This window comes from Aptenodytes forsteri, unplaced genomic scaffold, assembly GCF_000699145.1.
Source record: "Aptenodytes forsteri isolate BGI_AS27 unplaced genomic scaffold, ASM69914v1 Scaffold217, whole genome shotgun sequence".
NCBI classification, from domain to species: domain Eukaryota; kingdom Metazoa; phylum Chordata; class Aves; order Sphenisciformes; family Spheniscidae; genus Aptenodytes; species Aptenodytes forsteri.
This window is the reverse complement of record NW_008796222.1, coordinates 2,492,627-2,517,742: the sequence shown is the minus strand read 5'-3', so window position 1 is coordinate 2,517,742 and position 25,116 is coordinate 2,492,627. Positions and strand designations below refer to the sequence as shown.

At 35.6% G+C, this 25,116-nt stretch overlaps 1 protein-coding gene across 1 annotated transcript in view; it reads right to left on the bottom strand.

The window, feature by feature from the left end:
* The window catches only part of TBC1D32 (TBC1 domain family member 32), an 89,562-nt gene that overhangs the window by 26,832 nt on the left and 37,614 nt on the right, over positions 1 to 25,116 (bottom strand). Inside the window, exons 23-25 of the mRNA XM_009289179.1 lie at positions 13,863 to 13,971; positions 12,921 to 13,014; positions 2,890 to 3,015 (exon numbers count right to left, since the gene is read on the bottom strand). Coding sequence (XP_009287454.1) covers positions 2,890 to 3,015; positions 12,921 to 13,014; positions 13,863 to 13,971 — 329 coding nt within the window. The remainder of the gene's footprint in view (positions 1 to 2,889; positions 3,016 to 12,920; positions 13,015 to 13,862; positions 13,972 to 25,116) is intronic.

The following is a 25,116-nucleotide window of genomic DNA, read 5'->3' as shown; positions in this document are numbered from 1 at the left end:
AGGTATTTAAAAGACGTGTAGATGAGGCACTTAGGGACATGGTTTAGTGGACATGGGGGTGTTGGGTTGCCGGTTGGACTCGATGATCTTAGAGGTCTTTTCCAACCTCAATGATTCTATGATTCTATGATTCTATGAAGGTTTGTATCTCCTTTTAGTGGTTCAGTAAAGCCATTCAAAACTGGATCTTGATGTTTGACCACAGAAATGATTTAAAAGCTACAGTCAGAGGTGATGCTTTAGTAGAGAAAATGCCAATCTGGGGATGAAGATGGACATTTCCAAAAGTAATGTGATACCATAGCATTTAGCACAAAAACATTGACCAAGTCAATGTGGTGGTACTCAACACCAGAAGAGTGAATTAGAGATATTGATATGATACAGTTTGCTCAAGAATTTTCTGATGGAGTTCAAGCAGGTTCTATAGATTCAGCATCTGGTAATCCTGACACCAGATCACAAAATATTTTAAAAATCAATACACGCTACACTATACAGTCATTGAATCCAGTGTCGTCTTTGCTGATTATGTTCTGTTTCAACTGCTGTTAATGTTAGTCTCCCTTAGAAAGGGCCCAGTACAGGAAGCATAAGTATGCGTCTTTGTTCTGTAATCCTTGGAGTTTGCCCTATCTGTAACTAAAGAGAAAGTCTTGATTTCTTGCGATCTGGACTGAAGCTTCTCAGTCCTCTGAAATTTGGGAGAGCTTCACATGCTGCAAAAGATACATAGCAGCACAGCTGTCTCTCATAAAATAGTTTCAATGAACATGATGTTGTCTCAAACCACACAGCTAGCAGGTATTCTGCTGCTTCTGAAATATGTCCAAGCAGATATGCATCATTTGAACAGTTTTGCATCCACCTTAAATTACCAGTACTTACACTTAGTTTATAATATTACTATTCTTTTGCAGGGTGTTTTTATTTATTTGTTTAGTGTTTCATTATGCTATTCTGTTTCTATTTTCATACTTTATTTTTTGTGTGGTTTGTGAAAGCACTTGCAGAAGTCCCTGTGAGGCTTAACAACAATTCCATGGATACTTCCTTGCTGACATCTCAGCTGGAAACAGTTATTCAGAAGCAAGCATAATTTTTTGCTTTGGGTTAACAAATCTTAATGGCTCTCTATAATTCCTCATTCTAGCTTCTGGTACTTCCAACAAAGTTACAGAAAACAACCTACACAGATTTTGAGGTTGTGTATAGATAACTATAAAGCACAAAAGGAAAGACTTTTCTTTTTCTTTGTAAGCCACCTACTTTAAATGCATGTTCTGTTTTTTGTAAAACTATGTTTTTTCAACAAATAATTTATTTTAGATGCAGGAAGACAGACTAACGATTTTCAACAAAAATTTCATATAATCCAAGAAGAGATCAGTCGAGAAAATATGCTGCATTCAAAAAAAATTGGTTTTACAAAGACTAAATTATTTTAGCTTCACAATATATAACATCCAAAAAACCCCTCACTGACCTACTAGATCAGAGTCACGCAAGAAAAGTAAACATACCATTTTGCTAGAAAAATCTAGGGGTTTTTTTAGTTGCTACTCTTCAATTTATTTTTCTTATACTCGCAGAAGTGCATATAAAATACATTCAGTTGTTTCTGAATGGTTATGAATCTCTATTTGTTCACCTGTTTCACAAAGTTGTCTGAATACATGCATTTGTGGATGTGTACAATATAATGTACATTGTAAGTGCATATATGCGTTATATACAAATACATATGTATTCTGTCCACACACACATTCTTCCAAATGGAAGGTGAATGCTCTAATTTACAATCATCTAAGACTATAGACTCAAGCTTGTTTCAAACAAGCATTAAGAACAGAAAGCTCTGAGAATTTAGAAACATTCAATAATTATTGACTTTAACCACATTATACAAATGACAAATTTCTTATTAACTATTTTAATATTAAATCAGTTCCTATATAAATGACTTCCTTAAGGCTTCTGAAACCACCCTATAACTTTTATATTGCTATATAATTCATCATAAAATTCAGGTCTCTCATGTAAAACACACATGCTGGGTTACTTTGATCCCATATAGAAGATATTTTATCTGTCTTCACTATCAGTTGTATTAATTGCTTACCTAAAGAATTTGAAGGGAAACCTTTGGCATCTGTAAACAAAAAGTTAGACTATGTACTGACCATCTGACCATAATCAGAATTCTTACAGAAATGAAAGCCAGCAATTTCTGAAAACACCTACCTTCTTTATTGCTACACAAGTTTACGTGATACTAAAAGTAAATTATTACATCTGATTTCTGATTATTTATGTTGTATCAGTGATCGCTGTTTTTGTTTTGGCTGGTTTGTTGTTTTAACTGATCTATACCAATGCTCCTGCATGAACACACTCTTCACTAGAAAATACATGTGAAAATCAAGAAAAACCTGAATGAGTGGGTTCTTTGATGTTTAGTATGGCTTAATTCTGAAAATTTTTACTGAAATTGGCCATTAATATAATTTCCCAACCCGCCTGAAAGTCATTCACTGATCTCCGGGAAATGTTTGTTTTCTCTCAGGCTCTCTTTTCCATTTTCTCAGCATCTCAGTAATGGACCCTTTAGAGATCTGAAACAAAGACTTATATTTGAGCCCTCTTTCTGTGTCAAATTTCACTGAAAACAGCCAACACAAAGGGATGATGGCCATAAAGAGAAAAATAGGACATGAGGTATAAGCCTTGCCCTCTCAGGAAAACCCCGTTGAAATTGTTTTCATAATCAACACAAAATTATTGACTACTTGTATAGATAATGTAATCCTCAATGAAACTTTAAAGAATGGTTGCTTACTAGTGGCCTTCTGTTTGCTTGCTTTGTTTAACTCAGCAAGTCATACTCACTTGTTCCACTGATGATATCCGGTCTGGCTTTCATGACTTTGCAGAACTGTTTTCTACAAATTTCTGTCCACCCAGTTTGCTTCTCCGGACTTTTTAAGAGTGATAAAAGCTTGTCAAGATCTTTATCTAGAAGACATGAAAAATAAGTGTTATTCTGTAATGATAATCTTGGCTCATTTTTTTTTTCCTTTACTTTTTTTTCTTTCTTTTAAACTTACTACGTAAGTAATAAGAAGCTATTAGTTCCAGAGTACCACAGAGACAACTAGATGCATTCAGAAACTAGAAACCATTTCAAAGAAGAACAGGAAAGTCAGACGCAGCTGAGAGCCCTGTCATTGCCTGGTATTTTTGGCAGACCTCATACCTTAGGAAGAAAAGACTAGATAAATATCCCTTATCCTATGACAATTAAAATGGAAAAGCAGTCCTAAAGCTGATGACATTCTGCTTTATACACAACAGAACAAGTCCTTCTACTTACTGCTGGGTTTTGAACATTTAAGACATTACTGAGGCACATTTTATAACTCCCTTGAAGTTATTACTCCCCTGTCTTGAAATGGTAAGAATTGGAAAGACATTTTAAAGAAAGTAGTTTGTTATTGCCATGTAATTTCACCACTCTGAGAATCTAAAATAGAAACGATAGGCAAAGATCCTCCACCAAATATCATTGGTTTAATAATAAAACCGTGAGGTGGCCGCCCTCTTTTGTAGAACATGAAATGAAGCATGATAAGACAACAACATAACAGTGTTCCATAGGAAATGTCTGCTTCTTTCTGTAAGCAGGTTTCCTTCAGATGCTTCTACTATGGACAGATATTATGGCATATACATGTATGCCTTCAGGTTGCTAGGCATACCTGTCGAGTAAATTTTGCGAAAATACATTGGGCTGCCCATGCTATGAGAATTCTTATAGCAGCTTTGCTGACAACCTCCAGCACAACTTTAGCACAAGGACTTAAAATTGGGACAAAAGGTTACACTAAAAGGATACTTTTGCTGTCGCTGAAATGTCACCTTGCAAGTTTTGCGTTAATACTTAGAGAAACTTAGAATTTTAAATTGAGTTTTCTGAAGAATCTAGGTGCACCCAACATGCTTCAGCTCAGGGCCACAGGCTCCTTGCTGGTGCTGTCAGAGGCTGCAACAATATAATTCAGGCATTTTCTAACTTCTAAATGCTTGACTTTTTAGCTGAGCACTATTAAAACACAGTCTTTTGGTACAATTGTTATACATGAGGCACAAATGTATCAGATAACGTTTTTCATTATATGTTCAGCTTGCTTATAAAACAAATTTGCGGAACAGTTTACAAAAAGATCTTTATGAAAGATTCCTTTTAAATGCAAAGAAAGAATTTCAAAGATTGCTCCTTAGTGTTACTTTTACCTTGTTACTAAAGACACAGTCTCCCTTTACGATAGGGAGACATGCCTTCAAAATCAGAATTGTCATTGATGCAATGACAAAAGGACAGTAAGCATGTTCTCTTCTCTCTTGGCTAAAGTGATTTTTTTTTTCCTCTATTTTCTACTAAGATAGAGGAAATTACACATACTTTACCAATTTTCTAGAATAAAATAACACAGGCTGAGGCAGTAAATTTCACAACTAGCTGAGTCCCACAGAGGTTTGAAAACAGAAGAACCATACCGACAAATGCAGAACCAGCATGTGTAATCATACATCAAAATGTTAAGTTGGCTTTCAACAACATGATGTCTGTACTTAAAGCCTTAAGAATTTTTTCTTTAAATCAAACATCATCTGCAACCAAAATGCCTATCTTGGAATTCACACTGAACAATGAATATTAGCAAGCTACCATGACGCATGATGACACAGCACACTGAATAATATATGCAAGGTAGCAATTAAAAGAATGCATACATATGCTTCGGCAAATCTAAAGGGAAATAATTTCTTCCCATATGCAAGATTTGTTAAAAAATGCTAACATATTGGGAAGGGCTGGCTGTTCAAATTTTATCTTTCTGAAGGCAGAACAAATTTAAAGTTCAAATGCCAAATCGTTTTATAAAGTAATTTTATGTAAGAGAAAACTGATCAAACTCAGTTTTCCAACAGAAAATCCTCACCCTACAACAATCAATTAGACTGCCTCTCCTCAGGCAACTTGGTTCCCAGAGTACTTGATGCTGCTGTGAAATATTTTCTGGTCAACTTCAGGGGAAAAAATAAAGGTGGTATCATTAATAAGGTAAATGCACATGCACTCACTCCAGCTGTGCACAATCCCTTTGCTACGGGACCATGCAGTTGCCATCATTATGAAAGGATCGTAGCCTATACTACTACTACTAACTATTCACTAAGGTGATGAAGGTTCATCCTACCTTGCAAACTCTCCTTTTTTCTGTTTCTACATGTGGGGAAAAAAAAACCACTATAGAAATGAATACTGTCATGAAAAGAGACTTCTGATTAAAGATTCAATAGATTTGAGCCAGTCTACAGCTACTTAGAATACTTGCTGTTACTTTTACTTCTTTAGACTATTTCAGTATGGTTTTCCAATAAAACTTAATTGTTTCCACAAACAAAATACTATTTTCAAATTAACTTATTCTTTTAAGATGATTAGAATATTTTCAACAGAATTACGATATTGCATATAATTTATTTTAAGCTGGTGTAAAGACCTTAATGATTTATAATTAGTAAATTGTACCCCTGTCACTGGAATTTATTATATGATACATATTATTTCCAAAAAAGCTGATTATAGTAACTTCATTATTATAATTAATAGTTATTCCAAATTAATTAACATGAAATTCTTTTGTCATCCTCAAATAACTAAATTGTCAGTTAGTATCTTTCCAAATAACATGCACTGATGCTTAGAACAGCTTACGTGGTATGAAAATTTAATGTGAAGAAGGATTTACCCTTATAGTAGTATCAGTAGGATTTCTAGTTCTTTCCCTGCCCTTTTCTGCTATTTCTATAACAGGTGAAGGTTGAAGAAAATCTTAGAACTGCAAAGCAACACTCCTCTACAAGTTAAATAGTTATTTTACTTCCTAAAGGACTGTAGTAATTCAGTTTGACAGATGAGTATCAGAGACTACAAGCTGAGATTTATCAGTCAATTTACCGAACAGAGACCAGGGTGAAATTTTGTTTCCTCTGAAAGAAATAAAACTACTAAAAAATTCCCCCAACTTTTTGAAGAAAGTAGGACTTCAAGACCATGGCCCATCCATCTCTGCTGCCTCCTCCTGGCTTCTTGATTTGACCCCTATTTTTCATTGCACAGTTTGTCTCTCTAATATTCTTCCTCTCCTGCAGGTTTTACAAAATTAAATCTTTATTTTCTGATTACTGAAATGTGCACATGCTAGTATCTAGCAGTGTCAATGCATCCAAAATTGTACTGTTTAAACATATAACCTTTTACAACGTTAATTTATGCTCCAACAATAGGATAATGAAATAAAGATTACGATATTAGAGTCTTTTGTGAAATTTTGCTAAAGACTATGGACCACTGTATTTGCCTTAAGGTTCCTCTGGGAAGGTAGTCTTTAACAAAAAAGGAACTTCAGCAACTTCAGATATATACCAAATATAACTAACATATATATGTGTATGCGAGTCTGCAAAAAGTCTAGAGAAGAGACAAAATCCAAGAGTAAATACTCTCAGTAAAATATGAACTACCTACCTGTCAGAACTGCCAAATCAACACTTAATTTCCATTTCTGTCATCAGAATATAGACAGGCAAGCAACCTACTGAAAACAAGAACTCGTTTTATATAACCAATGGATTTTTTTCCCCTAGTCAAGGAGGATACAAGACTTAGGATCCTCAGAGAGCTCACAGGAATGTTCAAACTCATATGACAGAGAAACAAGCTTAAGATCCATGCAACCAAGATACTATAGCATAACCAGATATTTAATATATCCATTACATACTGTAACTGGTATCATATTGTGGCAACTCACAGTATCTTATTTTCTTCCAGCTAAACCATTCACTTCTCTTAACAGCTTGTCATTAAACATGGACTATCACTTCCTCCAGCAGGTCATGACAGTACAAAAAAAGAGAACCTTGGGGGGGGGGCGTTGAATGAAAATTGTTTCCAAAAAACTCATGATACCAAATAAATGCCAGTTCACTTTCACAAGTTAGTAGGCAACTATAACTTGCCCGACAGTATTACCATGTAGCTGGAACTCCAACTACCACACAGTCCTGGGCTATGCATATTGCTTATTATTGAGAGTGGGCTTTCACACTATCGCTAGAGGTGTTCTAAACACATGCCAATGCCAAAAGAGAGAAGTCCTGCTCTTCTTTCTTCTCTTTTCCGGTACGTCACTAAATGGGTTCACTAGTTATCCTAGATTAATGACCTGAATTATTTTTTTTCTGGAAGAAATGCCAGAGCTGCTGAAGGAGGTGAAGGACAGAAGGTGAGGAAACAGAGGAAGAAAAAAAAAATAAAAGCAATAGAAAGAAAAGAAAAAGCGAGGAAGGAAATGAGTAAGACCCTCCTCTTCTGATGATAGTGAGCTTTTAAATATGCTCAACCATAACAAGAAATCATACCCTAACAGTGTGACTGAAGAGAAGCTTATGTCAATTTAATTAATCTGCTGCAGTCCTGCCTTCTTCCTCATATGTGGTTATATTTTGTCATCCCATCCCCTCCTTTGTGCTAGCACTGATTGCTTTGTGTAGCCTTGTAAAAAAAAACCAAAAAACAAAAAAAACCCCATGTTTACTAGTTTATGAAGCTTTGGAACGGCACTGTAAATAACCTACAGTTACCTGCATGTATGAAATCTGAACCACAGCTTAACTTTCTGCATGCATAAACTGATCTCATTCCCTAAAAGATGCTGCTTTATAATTCTTCAAATAATTCTTCAGCTAGCTTTTGTGTCTAAAGCAGGTAAGACCTAGGAAAATTCATAAATGTTTTAGAAAACATCAGAAATGCCACAAGCCCTTTCTCATCTGATTGTATTTTGTGATAAAAGTGTTTTTCTGTGACTAAGAAACCAAGATCTGTAAATCCATGTGTATCTTACTCAAAATCTAGATTTAGAGATAATGAATAACCTGACTGTATTATATTTGACTATCACATGAAAAGAAATCCATATAAGGATATATATTTTAGGAAAGCCCATGTACATTTCTGATAGACCTGTCCACTTATTTCTCTTTCATCGAGTGGACTTTTAAAAAAGTGGAAGACAACAGGCTCATACATGAATACTGAGCAAAAAATAAAAAGGAGGACAAGTAAAAGAAGTGCAGGTGATGAAGACATTTATGTGAAATTATAAGGGATAACAGGAAAGCTAATATAGCTGTTTCTTTGACAGAGAAAGTTTAAAAAAACGTAAAAAAGAGAAACTGCTAGTTTCAGGCAGATATCAAAAAACCATGCTGAAAATAAATCTGATTAAAAAAAACATCACACAAAACAGAAACATGGCAGCATGTTCCCATTCAAGTTAGAGTACAAAGCAAAGAACTCGGAGAACAGTGGCTGAGATAAAACATCAAAAGACTTTAAGAACATTATCACAAAAGATTTTTGGTAGCAATTCTGGATTGTGCGAGTCAGGAAGAGAGTAAGATTAATGAACGATGGGGTGCCTATGTATATGGAAATGCTAAGCAGTGAATGCGTCACTGCAGGACAATTACGGACACTATTCTTCAGTCACACTCATCACCAACTGTCACAACTGCAGAGCTAGGAGAAGAAAAGAAAAATAAATCTTCTGTGCAAATAGAAGAGTGAATATTACAGCTTAACACAGTTCTAAAAAGTTTAACATTTAATAACCTACAGTGTAGTTAATATTACAAGTAAAAAAATCATTATTTTTAATAGTTGTATCCTGAATAACAAAGGACTACATCACTCTTTGAAAACCACTTAATAGGTCTTCCTCAAATTATCTTACTGAAATAATAATTGAACAATTAAGACAAAAGAAAAGCAACAGGGTATCTTGCTGCAGTGTAAACAGGTGGAAATGGCATAATTAATTTCCACATGTAAATAATGATCCGCATAAATCATTTGAAGCTTCACTACAAATTATCTTTGACAGAAGTGAACCATTAATATACTGCTATCCAATAGTTTTCCAACTCTAAATACTGGCTGAAATTATATTATAATGCATATTAATACACAGCCCAGCAAGTTTATTTTTCCATATATCCTTTCCTACAAACACATATACCGTACAGGCAAATGCCTAACATCCACAAAACCAGGGCAGATATTTGTAAAGATTGATGCACTACAGATTTTCCTCAAATACAAATATACTTTTTGGATGAGTCTACCCATTCAAAGTGTCATTGTGACATGGAGGAATTACTCCACTACTCCAATGTAGTTACTAATTTTACCAGCATAAATTACGATAGCTTCATTTTGATCCAGAAAGGCAAAATATCCAGTTGACAGTGTTTGTGAGCACTACATCAGCACAGAATAACAGCAAGAGTATAAAAAAAAAGTTCTCTAAGATGCAGCCTTCAGGCCTTGGTGCTGGGAAACACGTTCCAGACACTGTGCAGAGTTAGCACTGCTCTGCTTTTTCTTACAGCTAATTAGTCCTCCCCCCTTTCCCCTCCAAATTGAACAACCAAAAAGGTGCCAGTGCTGCATGTTTAGCACTGCCCTTCAAAAGAATTTAAGAGGGAAGGAAATAAAAAACTATTTCTTGGGTTTTCTTCATAGAAAACTCAGTGTGAATAAGTCCTTTTCAGTGACCACCCCTCATATGCTACTTTAAGATTTATCTATGGTTTCCATTACACTAGATAGATTTGCAGGCTACATGAGGTCTAGGGCTGTGGAAATGAAGCTTCCTGTTCCCTGACCTCAGTAGTACATAATCTTTTCAGTGAGCAACAGCCACACTAGTTCCAAAATATTATTCAGTGAGTAATTTCAGCTTGCACTCAGAAAGGCAACTTCCATTAGTTAAGACAGACCCCTGGGAAACAAAGGTTCTGTTATTGCATCTGTCCTTCAACTCCATCTAAAGGGAGGGTCAGAAGAGAAACATGTTCAGAGACAGCAGTATCATATCTGAGTGCAAAGCCTTCCCCCCCCCAGCCATCTCCACTATCTGTTCTATAGATATATTTAAAAAAAAAAAAAAAAAAAAAAAAAAAAAAAAAAAAAAAAAAAAAAAAAAAAAAAAAAAAAAAAAAAAAAAAAAAAAAAAAAAAAAAAAAAAAAAAAAAAAAAAAAAAAAAAAAAAAAAAAAAAAAAAAAAAAAAAAAAAAAAAAAAAAAAAAAAAAAAAAAAAAAAAAAAAAAAAAAAAAAAAAAAAAAAAAAAAAAAAACAACTCAGGTTATGTTTTTACAGCTGACATCACAATTACGTGATGGACACAGGACCAATTTTCAAAGGAGAAAGAAAAGGTAAGCTTCTCTTCAGGTGTCCATGTCACCTGGGTAGTAAGAGAGGAGGTAAATAAGAGGTCAAGACACACAGAATAAAACCTACAGTTACAGTCTTTTCAGCCAAAGACACTGTATGTCCTTTAACAGTGCTAAGAATCTAGTAGTCTTAATTATTCACGTAATAGAAACACCCCAAAAAGAGGACAGGAATGATACTGCACAGGTTACACAATGAAACACTGCAGCATGAAATCTAGACGCAGACAGCTTCAGGGAATCGCAGAAACATTGTGCTGGCCTTCGATCCCTGGTGACAGGTATAACAAAGCAGTCACGCATTCCCCCTCATACGATGTACAAGTGTTTGCATGGCTGCAGAACTCTTGCCATTCAGAAGTCGGTGTGAACCCTGTCCATCCCCTTGCACTGAAGCAGAATTAAAATGTAACAAGTATTTGTCTAAACTGTTTTTAAAACCTCTGAGAAAGTTGTGTAAGTAACACACAAGATGAATTCTGAATATTCACAACATCAAAGAAGATGGTCTTAAAACCTCCAATGTCATTTCACAGCTTCCAAATGTATCCTACTAGATTTATTTTTTTTTTTATTCATTTGTAACAAATCTGTATTGCCAAGTAAGCCAACTATTCCTTTTTCTGCACAGGGACATAGAAAATAATCAATCAATCTGCGCTCCTTATAACTCCTTTTAACATACCAAGAGACTTACATAACCTCTGTCTTTTCAGCATCAGCCAGTTCCAATTATTTCAATCTATACTCGCATATCACGTTTCAAAGTCACGATCTATAGCTGTGCTCTAGAATCCCTCAAACGTATCTATTTTCCTTAGGCTGCAGTGCCCATGCTACAGGTACTCCACCCAAGGACTCACTACCTTCAGCTGACAAAGATCATCTGTCTTGTATAAATGTAACTCACAGATTTTTCTCATAATCATATTTTTAACCTCTCTTGTGAAAGAGCACTCCTATCCCTGCCATACTGTAGTGCTGAAGAATACAGTTCAGATATTCCCCATCTTCTAACTCATGCTCTTGATTTCTTTTTTCCCAAGCACTGGAAATAGCAATTTATGAATTTCATTCTTTTCATTTTTGATCTATTTATTCGGACACTTTCTTTCAAAATAACTTACATGTCCTGAAAGCATTAGTCTGGCAAATCAGATATTCACAGTTTGGTGGAAGAATCTTCTTTTTTTTAAAATGAGAACTGAAATTGAACACTTTCAATGTTTTTGTTTTCCTTTTTTTTCAAACAGCAAACACAAAATATTTTGTTTGACTATGAAACTAAATGTTCTGTTCATTTTTCAGTTATATAGTCCTACTTCAGTTACCTTTAATATCAAAATGCCATTTCAAATAAAAATATTTCAATACTTCATCAGACCCATTTGCAAACCTTTGAAACTTCATTTCAGCAAATTTACTGTTAGTCAAAAAGTTTTACCCTAGCTTTCCTAGCCGGTTGTCATCCACAAAAGTGACAAGTACAATCTCCACTCCATTATCCCACTTGTTAATGATGAGCAACAGAATTGCTCTGAACAAGAGAACAGAGAGGTTCTGTGGGATACAAAAAAATACGCTTTTCCAATCCAAGACCAGTACTACCTGCCTCCTTGAAGACATATTTAAAACAACTGGGCACCCACTTTACGGTGATTTGATTTTGTCTTACAAAAATTGCCTTGGGAAGCCTGGAACGGTATTACCGAAGTTAAGATACAGAACACTCCCTTCTTTTATAACTACACGGCCTTTCCTCTTGTCAGAGAAGGGAACCACCTTTTATTTAATTTTTTTCTAGATATTTATAGACAAACTATTTTGTATTCTACAGTTAATGTAGAATTTCTATCACTTTTGAAAATCTGTATCTGCTAAGGAAATTCACAAATAATTTCTAATAAATACATCTCAAGGATACAGTAAACATGAACAAATACAAAGAATGATTTATTTACTATAACCATTCATCAGATTCTTTTGCATTGTCTATGCAAATTGAAACCTTAAAACGGTTTCTCTGTATGAATTAAACCGCTTTGCCTAGATAGTTCGTCAAAGGATTCTTCAGTCTGCCCACATTCCAAATTGATGTTCAGTGTGGAAACCAACTACCCTAAACACTGTCTATTTCACACACCACCAAGCTTTGTAAACACAGGGATCTGAATCATGAAAATAGTGTACAAAAAATTTGTAGCTTAACCATACTGTCTTGCTTCAGTTACTAGAGAGATGATACAAATACATCTCACGAGTCACCCACCTAAGATGAGCCAAAAGGTTAATCTTGAAGTTTGCATAAGAATTAGATTACTAAACAGAGCTTTGCAGATTGACAGTTGCACAAAGCCAGACAAGCAAAACCAAATGAACTTATTTAGTTTAAAATGCAGTCAACAATAAAAAAATCCTTAAGTACTTATGAGATTATAATCTGGGGGATGGGGGGGTGGAGGGCGGGGAGGAAGGAAAAAAAAAATAAAAAAAAAAAAATCGACAGAGATGCTTGTTTGACATCTACACTGCTTGCATGCTTTGTACGTACCTTGTCTGAATTCAGCTTTCCTAGGAATTTCTGCAAGGTAGCACTTTGGCAAAGGGAACGATGAAAACATTGGCCAAGGATATGGATCACTGCCCTAGAACCAGGACCAGAAAGAAATTAATTTAGGAGAAGAATTAATAGCATTTGCTTGATTAACACAAAGGTAAAGTTCCCAGAATTATTGCCTATGCACCAAAATTATGCTTAATAATACAATTTGCAATAAGATACTCCATAACGAAAAAAAAAAGTTAAAGGATACAAAATCCAAAAAGCGTTTGAGCCATAATTTTTTCCAGTATATACCACTGACAGTTTTGATTTTACAGTTCTTTTTTTCCACCAAAAAGGAAATTGCAGATTTTATAAAAATAAAATAACCACAAAACTGTATTTCCAATTCTATACATTGATCTAGCTGTCTTTGCTGTGCTGACAGTAATTTGCATTTCACGTTTATGAGACTCACAGCCAGTGAGAAGCAGGACATTTAAAGGAGCTGCTTAACAAACACTGTATTGTTAGAACTTCGATGAAAGCTCCAGGTATTAGATACTGCATATGAAAACCCAAGCACAGAAAAAAAATCAAATAAAAGGAAGATATAACAAATGGAAAGCTAATAAAGAAAACACAGAAATATGTAAGTAAAAAATAGACAAATAGCATTCACTTTTATAGTAGGAAAAGTATCACTAAAATGGAGCAATATAAACATTTCATCTGAACGTGACAGATCCTAGGCACATGCCAATCGCCAGACAGTGGGAATAATTTTTCAGTGTATCGCTTCTTAAAAATTTTAGCCCTTTATAAAGCTAAAGGTGGACTGGTATTTCTTAATGTTGAATAATTTTCCACATGCTAAATTATCAGCAAAAATGTTCAGTTAATGAAGGCAGGAGTTATGGAAAGAGAAACTGTTAAACTTTAGATTCTAACCTCATCTAGTACTCTCAAAGGCAAAATCCTTTCCAGTGGTCCTCCAATCAGATTTATCCTTACAAGAACATGGTTTCTCTCCACTGATAGTCCATCAATTATAAAATCTCTGGGGAAAAACAAACAAAAACCAAAAAACTCCAAAAATCAGAATCACTTTGATTTACCCACTGTTTAATTCAGAAAACTTTAATGAGCAAAGGTACCTTGAGAGACATACCAGAGTTAAAACACAATCTGGAAAACACATAGGCATAAATAAACAAACAGAAACGTTAAGTATTTTGAGATGTCTGCAAGCATTATCCTGACTTCGTACTTCCCTACCTACTGCTGATTGGAAACATCTGAGCAATTACCGGACACAAAAGAGTAGAAAACTTGGCAAGCTTTGTTATGCCCACATGCTCAGTAATTAGGGCAGAGACAGTTAACAGACCATCAAAATTTGCTCCTTATTTGGCCTACCAGCAAATTTCTGCTGTCACAAATAAGCAGAGTTATTCATAAGTTAACACACAGCCAACTTGCTGTCTGAAGTCACTGTGTAGCCCAAGGTACAAAATTTTTTAAAAGGAATAAAAATCAGTTTTTATACACCAAGTTTCTTACAACTTTTTCCTTAGTAAGGAAATAGTAGGTTTCATCCTCAAATGGTATATAACAACCACCTATATCTGCTGAGATTTCACCCATACTGTTTGATTTAGACTCTGTACTGGTCCCATATAGCAAACAGTAAGAGGAAAGTTCTCAAAATTCAGCATGCTGAGAGAAAGGACAAAATGTCTGTGACTAAATGACTGTCCACTTCTGTCCCAAAAATACCCTTTTCCTTTTGAAAGGATGCATTGTGCGATTTTATTTAAAAGTCAGCAATGGAAAGTCACAGAAGTTGGAGAGCTGACCAAGTTATAAATAAATTTTAAAAAAACCCAAAAACCCAAAGAATTGATGATGCCTTTAATTCATAGATATTAAAACAATATCCTAATTTGGTATTCTATACATAACATAAAAGATAAATATAAAATAAAAATAAAAAGGCATATTTACAGCCACAAATTTTGCACTCTTTTTTTAAGAAGTAACTTAAGATTAACACAAATAGAAATGAAGAAACTATTTGCTTTTTTATTTCTTACACTTTGAGGTGGACATGGGAGAAAGAACAAGACTTTTGTATCTTTTCATAATTTAAGATTGATGACAAACCTGCATGTAAATAAACTTATGCACATTAGAAGCCAACTTGAGTGAGAGCATTTGTATGTTTAAAGCCACTAAGGTATTCATGTATTTGTTCTCAGGAGAAAAGTTTGATAGTTAAAATAACATTTACATCAGTCACTTCTTACCCTGGTCCTTCTGAAGTTTCTGTGACATTTTCCTGCTGAGCAGTTAGTAAAACTTGTGACACCTTATACTGAGTCTCCAAGAGTAAAAGGGTATTGAGCTCACAGCACAGCACATTTAACAACCTGCAGAAGAACACATTGAAATGATAGCACATCAGTCAGGAATCCAGTAACGCAGGAGTAAGACAAAGGCGAACGTGTTTATGAGATCTCAAAATGAAAAAAAAAAAAAACAAACAAAAAAACAACTTGAAGTGCCTGAAAAATACCCAGACAGAACTGGGTCAGGAACACTCTTTTATATCCTTTTTAGCCGCTCAAATGGCACAGCCTTGAGCAAACAGGAATGGCTCCCAACAGATTTTTCATGTGCACTGAACAACCAAAGAAAATATTCACTGGTCAGCTCAGTCTGCTTTTGAGTTTGTATCACAGAAGACTTAATAAGACGTTCCATGTGAAATGTTAAGAAATTATACAATAGGCTGGTAAGGCAACTCAGAATCAGGTTGTACAAAGGAAGGGGGGGAGGGAAGGGAGGGAGATAAAAATACATCTTTCCTTTAGAAAATAGGCTTTTAAGCACTTCTGTACAATCAAATTTAACACAGTTCAAAAGCAATAAAAGATTTAACATGTAACAAAACCAACAAATTAAGTCTGATCAGCTTTATATTTTGCATTCACATAAGACTTGACATGAACTAGAGAATACATATTGTTTGAAATTTGCAGTCTGTTAGTCAATGCTTATTTTCTTCCATGTAATTCCCAATATGCTTCTACTGACAATAGCAAAAATTTGCAAACCATTCTCTGGATAATTTAACACCTGCAAATTCACACAATTGCGGCCAAGGATTAAATAGTCAAGATGATAACATGTCTTTTTCCTTTTTTTTTTTTCCCCTGTTGCTTTTTTAATATAACTTGATCTGTTCAGTTTCAGTCCTCTTCAAGTTTTATTTATTTTACGTTAACTATTTCCTGACACTGATTTGTTCTCCGTACTCTTCTAAATCACAGAAGAAGAAATGACAGTTCAACTATAAATTTTTTCATTATTATTTAGAAGAAAAATCCACAAAAAGAGCACTGAAACCATTATGAAGATGGACCATTTCTTCTGTTAAGTATGATGACTTTAAATGGCAAAAGAACCTGTTTCTAACAGTTAAAAGCCACTTGGGAGAAGACTGATGGCTGAGAATGCTTATAAACACCTCCTCTGACACACAAGGCAGAGGAAAAAAATAAATAAATAAAAAAAGACAAACCGTAAGCAAATAAAATTAGGTAGAAGGGATAGTGGTAGGATAAATGACAAAATAACATGAGCAGCCTCTGCTGGGGCATTCAAATATAATTTTCATCTACATGGAAAAATCCATTTTAAAATGCCGTCACTGAAGTACAGATACTTGGTTAAAGGTAATACTCCATTGCTTTACTTTCCAAAGTCATAAAAAAAAAAAAAGAAAAAAAAAAAATTTAAAAAAAAAAAAAAAAAAAAAAAAAAAAAAAATCACATTTTATAGTGTGCATACTTGTGAGCATGCTTGAATATGGTTGTGGAGTTTTTCTTTTTTGTTTGTTTTTAATTGCGTTTGGAACATAAGAATCGGATCAGACTACCCAGCTCAATATCCTATCTATAAGGAGTGCATGCTTATGAAAAGGTATAAAACCTAGACAGATATAATACAATAAAATCAAAGCATATCTTTTTGAGATATATTTAAAAATTTTGTTTTTAAAGGAGAAGATAGAATTCCCAACCTAAATGTTGCTGAAAATTGGAAGATATGCCTTGATGCAAGGTCTTGTACCTGAGAAGGAATAACCCCATGCATCAGTACAGGCTGGGGACTGACCAGTTAGAAAGCAGCTTTGCAGGCAAAGACCTGGGGGTCCTGGTGGACAATAGGTTGAATATGAGACAGCAACATGCCCTTGAAGGCCAACAGCATCCTGGGCTGCAAGGAAGAGCGCTGCCAGGTGGTCATGTGAGGGAGGTGACCCTTCCCCTCTCTCGGTACTGGTGAGGTCATACCTGGAGTGCTGGGTCCAGTTCTGGGCTCCCCAGTAAAAGAATGACATGGACGCACTGGAGCAGGTCCAGCAAAAGGCCACGAAGATGATTAAGGGCTTGGGCCATCTGACATAGGGAAAGAAGCTGAGAGAGCTGGGACTGCACAGCCTGGAGAAGAGAAAGCTCAGGGGAGATCTTGTCCATGTGTAGAAATACCTGACAGGAGGGTTTGAAGAAGATGGAGGCAGACTCTTCCCAGTGGTACCCAGTGAAAGGACAAGAGGCAATGGGCATGAATTGAAACACGGGAAATTCCATTTTAACATACTGTGATGGTGGTGAAACAGTGGAACAGGTTGCCCAGATATGTTGCAGGATCACCAGCCTTGGAGATATTCTAAACCAGACTGGACACAGCCCTGAGTAATGCTCTCTAGTCGAACCCACTTTGAGCAGAGCAGCTGGACTACACAATCTTCAATATCTCTTTCAATCCCAATTCTATAATTCTGTGAAAACTACTACTAAGATATACCATATTCCCAGGAACAAACTGCAATACAGATAAAATAAAAGGTTATCTGAAGGCAGTCTTTTATAGAACGGTAATTTTAAAGAAATTCAGAAAAATCAAAATACATATCATAGTTGTGAAAATATGGTAGTAATAAGTAATTTTGTTTCTGAATTCTGCATTTCCTCTTCTATGTCATCCCTGTCTTTCTTGGAGGGTGCTCCCTGGATTCTCCCCCTTCAACTATAATGTCACAACTAATACTTCACTGTAGAAATCTCTAGTCTGAAAGAAGGCATGCTAACTAGTACTTGTGTACCTATGTAAACTGACTATTTCCTTGGTTTTGGTAGGTGGAATCATGACGACTTCTTTAGTTACAGCAGAACAGAAGGTCCTTCATGGGATATAAAACAGCTAGTAAATAATTCTAGCTGCTAAAAAAACCTTGTTAATTTTTATGTTGCCTCTCTAAAATTTTTCACCTGAAAATAATATAATTAAACCACTTATGAATTTCTCCGTGCTGCTAAAAATACCCATTGAGAGGATAGCTCATTATCATATTTCTCAATATTTTTCCTATGAGTTCCTTTTAAGAACACAAAATAATATGATGTTCCCCGTACTCCCATTTTCTCAGTTGTCTTTTTTTTTCCCAACTTCAAATCATACATCCCTCAAACACCACCTTTATTATGGTAAACCCAATTCTAGTTTTCTGCAGTTCCCACTACACTCCCATAGACTATTCTTCCTTACTTTCATAACATGTGTTCTTTCCAAAGCCAGTCTGATGCTCTGTCCTCACTTCAGGGATGCCTGCAAATGCTCAGCTGGCAGTGAAAGATGCAAGATACTGTTCTTGGATACAGTAGCTGTAATAGTCTGTGGTGGGTTGACACCAGCCAGCAACTAAGCACTCACCCAGTTGCTCACTCACTCCCCACCTCCCACACGCAGACCAATGCCTAGCCAGTCTCCGAGCAATGGCTACCTGCAAGACCAACCCCCCACCCCCACAGTTTTTATTGCTGACTGTGATATTATATGGTATGGAACAGCCCTCCGGGCAATTCGGGTCAGCTGTCCCAGCTCCGTTCATTCCCAGCCTCTTGCACGCCCCTAGCCTACTTGCTGGGGAGTGGGGAAAAAAAGAAAGCCCTGTTGCTGAGCAGTGCTTGCACAGTGTCAGCCAAAACACCTGTGTGTTGTCAACACCATTTTAGTTCCAAATCCAAAACACAGCACCATGTGGGCTGCTATGAAGAAAATTAACTCCGTCCCAACGAGTACATAGTCCTAGCAAAAGAAGATAAAATTTCATGCTATAAGCAGAAGTCCATCCACCATAGGGAAAAAAGAAACCGACACACCCAAAGTAACCTCTACTGCAATCTCATAGAATCATAGAATAGTTTGGGTTGGAAAGGACCTCTAAAGGTCATCTATTTGCCCCCCCTGCCGTGGGCAGGGACATTTGTCCAGAAAAAAAAGAGAAAACACAAACAAACAAAGAAGGGGAGAAGTACAAGACTTTTTTTTTTTTCTTTTTAATTAGAAACATCACCCCTCTCCTACTCAACAAAGCAGAAAAGCCATCACAGCTGCAAGAGGGAGAGATGCTGCAGACCTTCACCACAATGACCTGATATCAAGCACCAGCAAGCAGGATCTTCTCCAAATTATCTCAGTAATATATGTGTTCAGGCAGTGTGCAATGGCTAACCAAACCTGAAATGCTTGCGCCTATGCTGTCTATAAGGTGTTCCAGTGATGTCACCCCGAAATGGTGCGCTAAACTGGTCTTTAGTAAAAGGTTTTCTTCTGGCTTGCAGTTACTGCTTTCTATAGAGACAGGCATGGCTGATTCAGGCCGGTGCAAAATAAACAGCACGACATTTGTAGAGAGCTCAGCTATGGGACAAGGCAAGGTCTGTCTTTCTTTCCCAGGAATCAATATTAAAAACGTAAGTCGAAAAAAACAAGGACTGGAACCTCTTTGCAGTAGCAGGACCTCCTTCTTGCTAAATGAATATGTATAGCAACAGAGAAACCCAAAGCAAAATTTCATTAAATAATTCCAGTGTCGTCATCATGGGGGACAGCCTCAAAACATTTAACATCAGAGCCTACATTACCAATTTGATTTATTCTTTATTATGCTTTGAGTAATGGCCTGAGCTCCAATGAGAACACTGATCCAAACAGCGAGTGGCAACTACTATGAAGTGTGCCAGACCAGTAGACAAAGGAAAATGGCTAGCAAAAAAAAAAAAAAGAAGCCAAAAGCTACCTAATCAGCGTTGGAACACAAGGGGCACTTGGAAGCTTCAGCCACGCAAAGCTTTGCACGCTGCCTTTGCAGATGAACAAAGGGCATTAGTAATAGGCAGGGAGAATGTGCTTCTGCATGTGGTCTTTCTAAAGAATCAAGGCTTTTAATTGTCCCACTGAAGGCAATGCTCATAGTGGTTTTGAAAAATATGAGATCTGCTGGATACAGAGTATTTATCAATACCCTGAGTTACACTTCTGATGCCTGGGGTGGGGCACTGGAAGCTACTACCTCAGGGCAGCCATGTTTCTCCCAGTAAGAAAGCTAAGGGACTGATGTATTCCTTATGATGTTTTCCACATGAAAAGATTTTCAAAAGAGCATCTACAGCACTTTAGCTACCCAATGTACTTACAAATCACATGTAATGTGATTGCTAATGGTAAAAGAGTTTCCCTAGCTAAATAAAAATGCTTTTCATGAGCATCACTTGCCAGCCTAGAGGACTCAGAAGTGAAGCAGATTTTAAATTGCAGGAAGTGAAGCGTTTTAATTTCCCTCAGTGAAGTAAAGAGAAAAAAACCAAACAAATAAGTGACATAATCCTATTACAGAATCTGCTCTTCCTATTTTATTATTTATAAATTGTTTTAAATTAATAAACCTAACAAACTTCTATTAACACATAAACTAACAAAAAACTGAATTAACTGTATAACTACATGATGTGGAAGCATGCCAACATAATCCTGTTGCAGATCCCCATCGCTACTAATGTAGACTCTGTCCTCTTTTACCTTTGGATTATTAAACAGGGCTCAAAGATTTACAGGACACATGCACTCTCCAGTGACCACTACTGCAGAAGTCTTTTCCCTCACACACATCCAGCATGCACACTTGGAAGGAAGAGGTTTGTTTCCAAAGAACTGTGTATCACTTACTAAATACAAAACACACTTAAAAGAATAGAAAATGGGTCATTAATTCATTATTAACTCAATCAATTCTCCTTATTTAATTGAAAAAGGTTTGGTAGGAAATAACTGGAGGACTACATAGTCTTTCATGCTTCCATCAAAAGAATTCAAATCTGGTAGATTCGGAGAAAGAAAGAAATACCGTCAGGCTCAATTCCTCCCCTCTCTCACCATACTCCTCCCTCCCCTGGAGAGGAGGAACTCTGTGAACGTGGCTTTCATCCGCTCACAAAGACATAAGGATGTTCAATGCCACAGGATGTGGCATGAGAAGGGTTTCTTCAGTACATCCAGCCAACAGCACCATAAATGTTTTTGCAAGAGTAGATGTACCAGCCAGTCACTCAAATGTTAGTGATCAAAAAGATTCATCAGTGACGTCAGACAACAGTGTTCACGGGCTATGACAGTATATTTAAAACAAAGATATGCGGAAAGCAAGAGGTACAGCCTTGTTTCTGGCTCTGCAAGGAAGACGGAAAAGAAAACATGAAACTAGTAAAAGAATGCCATGTTTTCTAAAGGGGAAACTGAATTTGCTTAAAACCAGTTTTAAATAAGAAGTCTTGCTTCAATTTATAATGAATGAGATTTTAAAGAATTATACACAAATATTTTCAAAAAGCTTCTGCTATTGATAATGCTTTTTAACAAAGAGAAAGAGAAAGAGGGGATAAATCTAAATAGCATGTTGACCTGAGGAAAAAGAATGATCAGGATTCATATCTTCTACCTTTAGAAAACAAGATAATTAATGCTCTTTCCATTGTGTTGCAATCATTAAAATCACACATTCTCTTAATTAACAATACACATAATGTAAGTACAATTAAAGGAACAAATTATTTCATATGCTGAAGCTACCTCATTATTAAAATGCAATTATATATAAGAGGGTGTGTTTACAATGCAGATGAAAACACAATGGAAAAGAATGCACGAGTGTTTATTATCTGTATTTCCTAAACCCACAAAGTTGTCTCTTGCCTATCACATGTTTGTTCATCTCCCAGCTCCTGTAGGATTTAAGTCATTCACCTGGATTTCAGTGGAGTGCACTAGATGAAATTTTGACTAATACATGCTGCTTTGAGGCAAATTTCAAGATGCTGATTGATTTTGATGTCAATATAGTATAAGCCATTTAAATTGTTTCCTAAATCTTTCTCTTACTAGTTTTGTAGGCCAACAGAAATAGATACAATGTATTTTTATCATCTTCTGCACCCATTCAGCAAGTAAGAAAGTATTATAAGAAAAAACATGTTCACCATGATATTTTATATGACCAAAAAAAAAGTTACTTAACAATGTCAAAATATTTGTCAATATAGTATAAGCCATTTAAATTGTTTCCTAAATCTTTCTCTTACTAGTTTTGTAGGCCAACAGAAATAGATACAATGTATTTTTATCATCTTCTGCACCCATTCAGCAAGTAAGAAAGTATTATAAGAAAAAACATGTTCACCATGATATTTTATATGACCAAAAAAAAAGTTACTTAACAATGTCAAAATATTTATTTTACAAATCTGAAAATAACAAGCCAATATTCTTTTTCTATCTGTAGCAGGCTCTGTAGCTCTGCAATCCTGAGGCTGATATTGATGAACATGTGACTTAGACTAGTATTTACCATTTTCTATAATTCCACAGAAACATAAATGCATTTAGAAGATTCACACAGAGCACTATAATAAATACTCCTTTTTCAGCCTTACCTTACACAGGCCTAAAATAAATCTGTTTTTCATCGCAGTTCAAATTACGATTCTACAAAATAGGTTATCTTCAGATTATCTCTAATGCTAAGCAAGCACATTTTGTCTTTAAAATTAAATGGTCCCAATTTGCACATCTAAAGGAAAAGTATTTTAATCTCAGAGTTTTCCAGGTATTTTCCTGCAGAAAGCCAAACTCTTGAACAGAGTGCTGTCCTTGTTGCTTGACGCCCATTAGCGTGAGGCGTTTCAGTGAACAAGTGTGGGGCTAACAAAGATTCTTCTGATTCGGAATGTACATACAAAAGATCTTTTGACCTCACAGTATTTAGGAGTTTTATTGACTTATGGCCAAAATAAGCCACTGAGGAAAAAAAGGGAAAAACAAAAAAAATCTGTAGTAGCATATATATATGATAGCCAAAGAAAGAGGTTTTTTTTCCCTCTTTAAAATATTCAGACGCTTACTACTGCCATATTATCATATATCCACCAAAAAAAAAAGGAAAAAACATTTTTCCAGGACCAGTATATGTTATAAACATACTCCGTTAAATGAGGGGAATTTTTGCAAAGCTGCCTGTAGACCAACTCTGAGCCCCTCTCCCACTGCTCACAGACTATTTCTATTCCCAGTAATGCTGTTTCTCCTTCCGTTTTTTACACAAGCCAACACTGACTGAATATCTTTGAATTTATTTTGGAGTACTGATACTTTTTATGGACGAGGGGTTGGTTATCGAAGCTAAAAATTTGCTATTTTGCCACACTTTAATCCAGCTAACAACACAGTGTCACTAACATTCACAGAAAACTCAGTTTCTGCATAGAGAGAACAGCCACATGTAAATGCTTGAATAATGCTTTAGGCAGACGCTTTGAAAATATATATTATGCATATATTTTCTTGGCAGGCTGTAAAAACTCACAACTTGTGGCTGTATTTACTGTACTGAAATACTAGATAAGTTGCTTTGATGCCATGTAATTCATCAGTCTGAAAGAAAAAGTATGTTAACGCTGTTTACTTAATTCCTTTGTTAATATAAATTACAGAGATTCAAAGAGCTTGGCCTTGAAAGGGAGGTGGTTAAGATCTCCAGTGTCACACCTTTATGAAAACTGGTCTTTCTCACATCCAATAACTTGTAAGATAAGATCAATGGGTACACACACCTTTATGAAAATTGGTCTTTCTCACATCCAATAACTTGTAAGATAAGATCAATGGGTACACTTGTATCAGAGAAATAAAGCTAATCATTAAATTAAGAAAATTCTCCGTGTTTAGTATGTTAAAAATTTATTACTTTGATTACTGCTGTGAAGTCCCTTTCTCAAGGATTTGTGCTCTGATGGCAATTTAAATTCAGAATCTTCCAAAATAGAAAGACTATTGAGAATATTTGCATCGATTCCTGCACACCCAGATTTTCAGGCTGTACAAAAGAGTGGTTGAGACAGCCTTCAGTGTTCTTTTATCAACCAATATTGGCTGATGGAGAGACTTCCTGCTTCTAAATAAGTACAAATCTGCTTTGAAGTTGAAAGTTGAACTGACAGTTTGAAAAATCTTTCTATACACAAGTTAGGAACTGTTTATATACTTCCACTTTTCTATTCCTATCTCCAACTTCTTGCCTGAAGTTTCCCTTTAATAACAATAATTTTTTAAAAAAATGAGTTGAAAAGGACCTTAAAGTGAATAAATCTCGTCCTAGAAGCACACAATAGCTGCAATTAAAGGAATACCAGATCAGTGTCTGTGAAACTACTGAAGAAGAATCCTAGGCTAAGATACTTCCAAGTTAAGAATTACAAAAAAAACAGATTCGCAGTAGGCTATAGCTTGCTGTGGAACTGAATATTTTGCCTTGATCACACAGGACCTAGTCTGTATGAATGCACTCTAGGGAGCATTCTTTATAGACTGAGAGATATTGGCTATGCAAAACCATAACTAGCTTCCCTATGTTTTCCCTTTGATTTCTACTGCATGCACACCGCTTTTCAGAGTGGGCAAGCTTGAAAAGGAAAGTTGACAGCAGAGCTTCTGCAGGACTGTCCTTCAAAATAATAGTTCAGAATTCATACTTATTCAAAATGAAAACAATTATCCACCAGAAAATGCAATATTAACATTAAAAACAAACAGATACACCTGTGCTTTTTGGATTAAACAGACTGTGGAAATACCTACATATTTTAAGTTTTGTATATAGTTACACAGCTAGTAACAAAAATAATTTTAAGTCACTGAAGCGCAGTATACACATGAAGAAAAATGTAGTTCTGAATTGCAGAAGTTGCTTAACATTCAAGTAAGCAAATCTGTAACTCTTTTGAACAATAAAAGTGGGTTACAGGA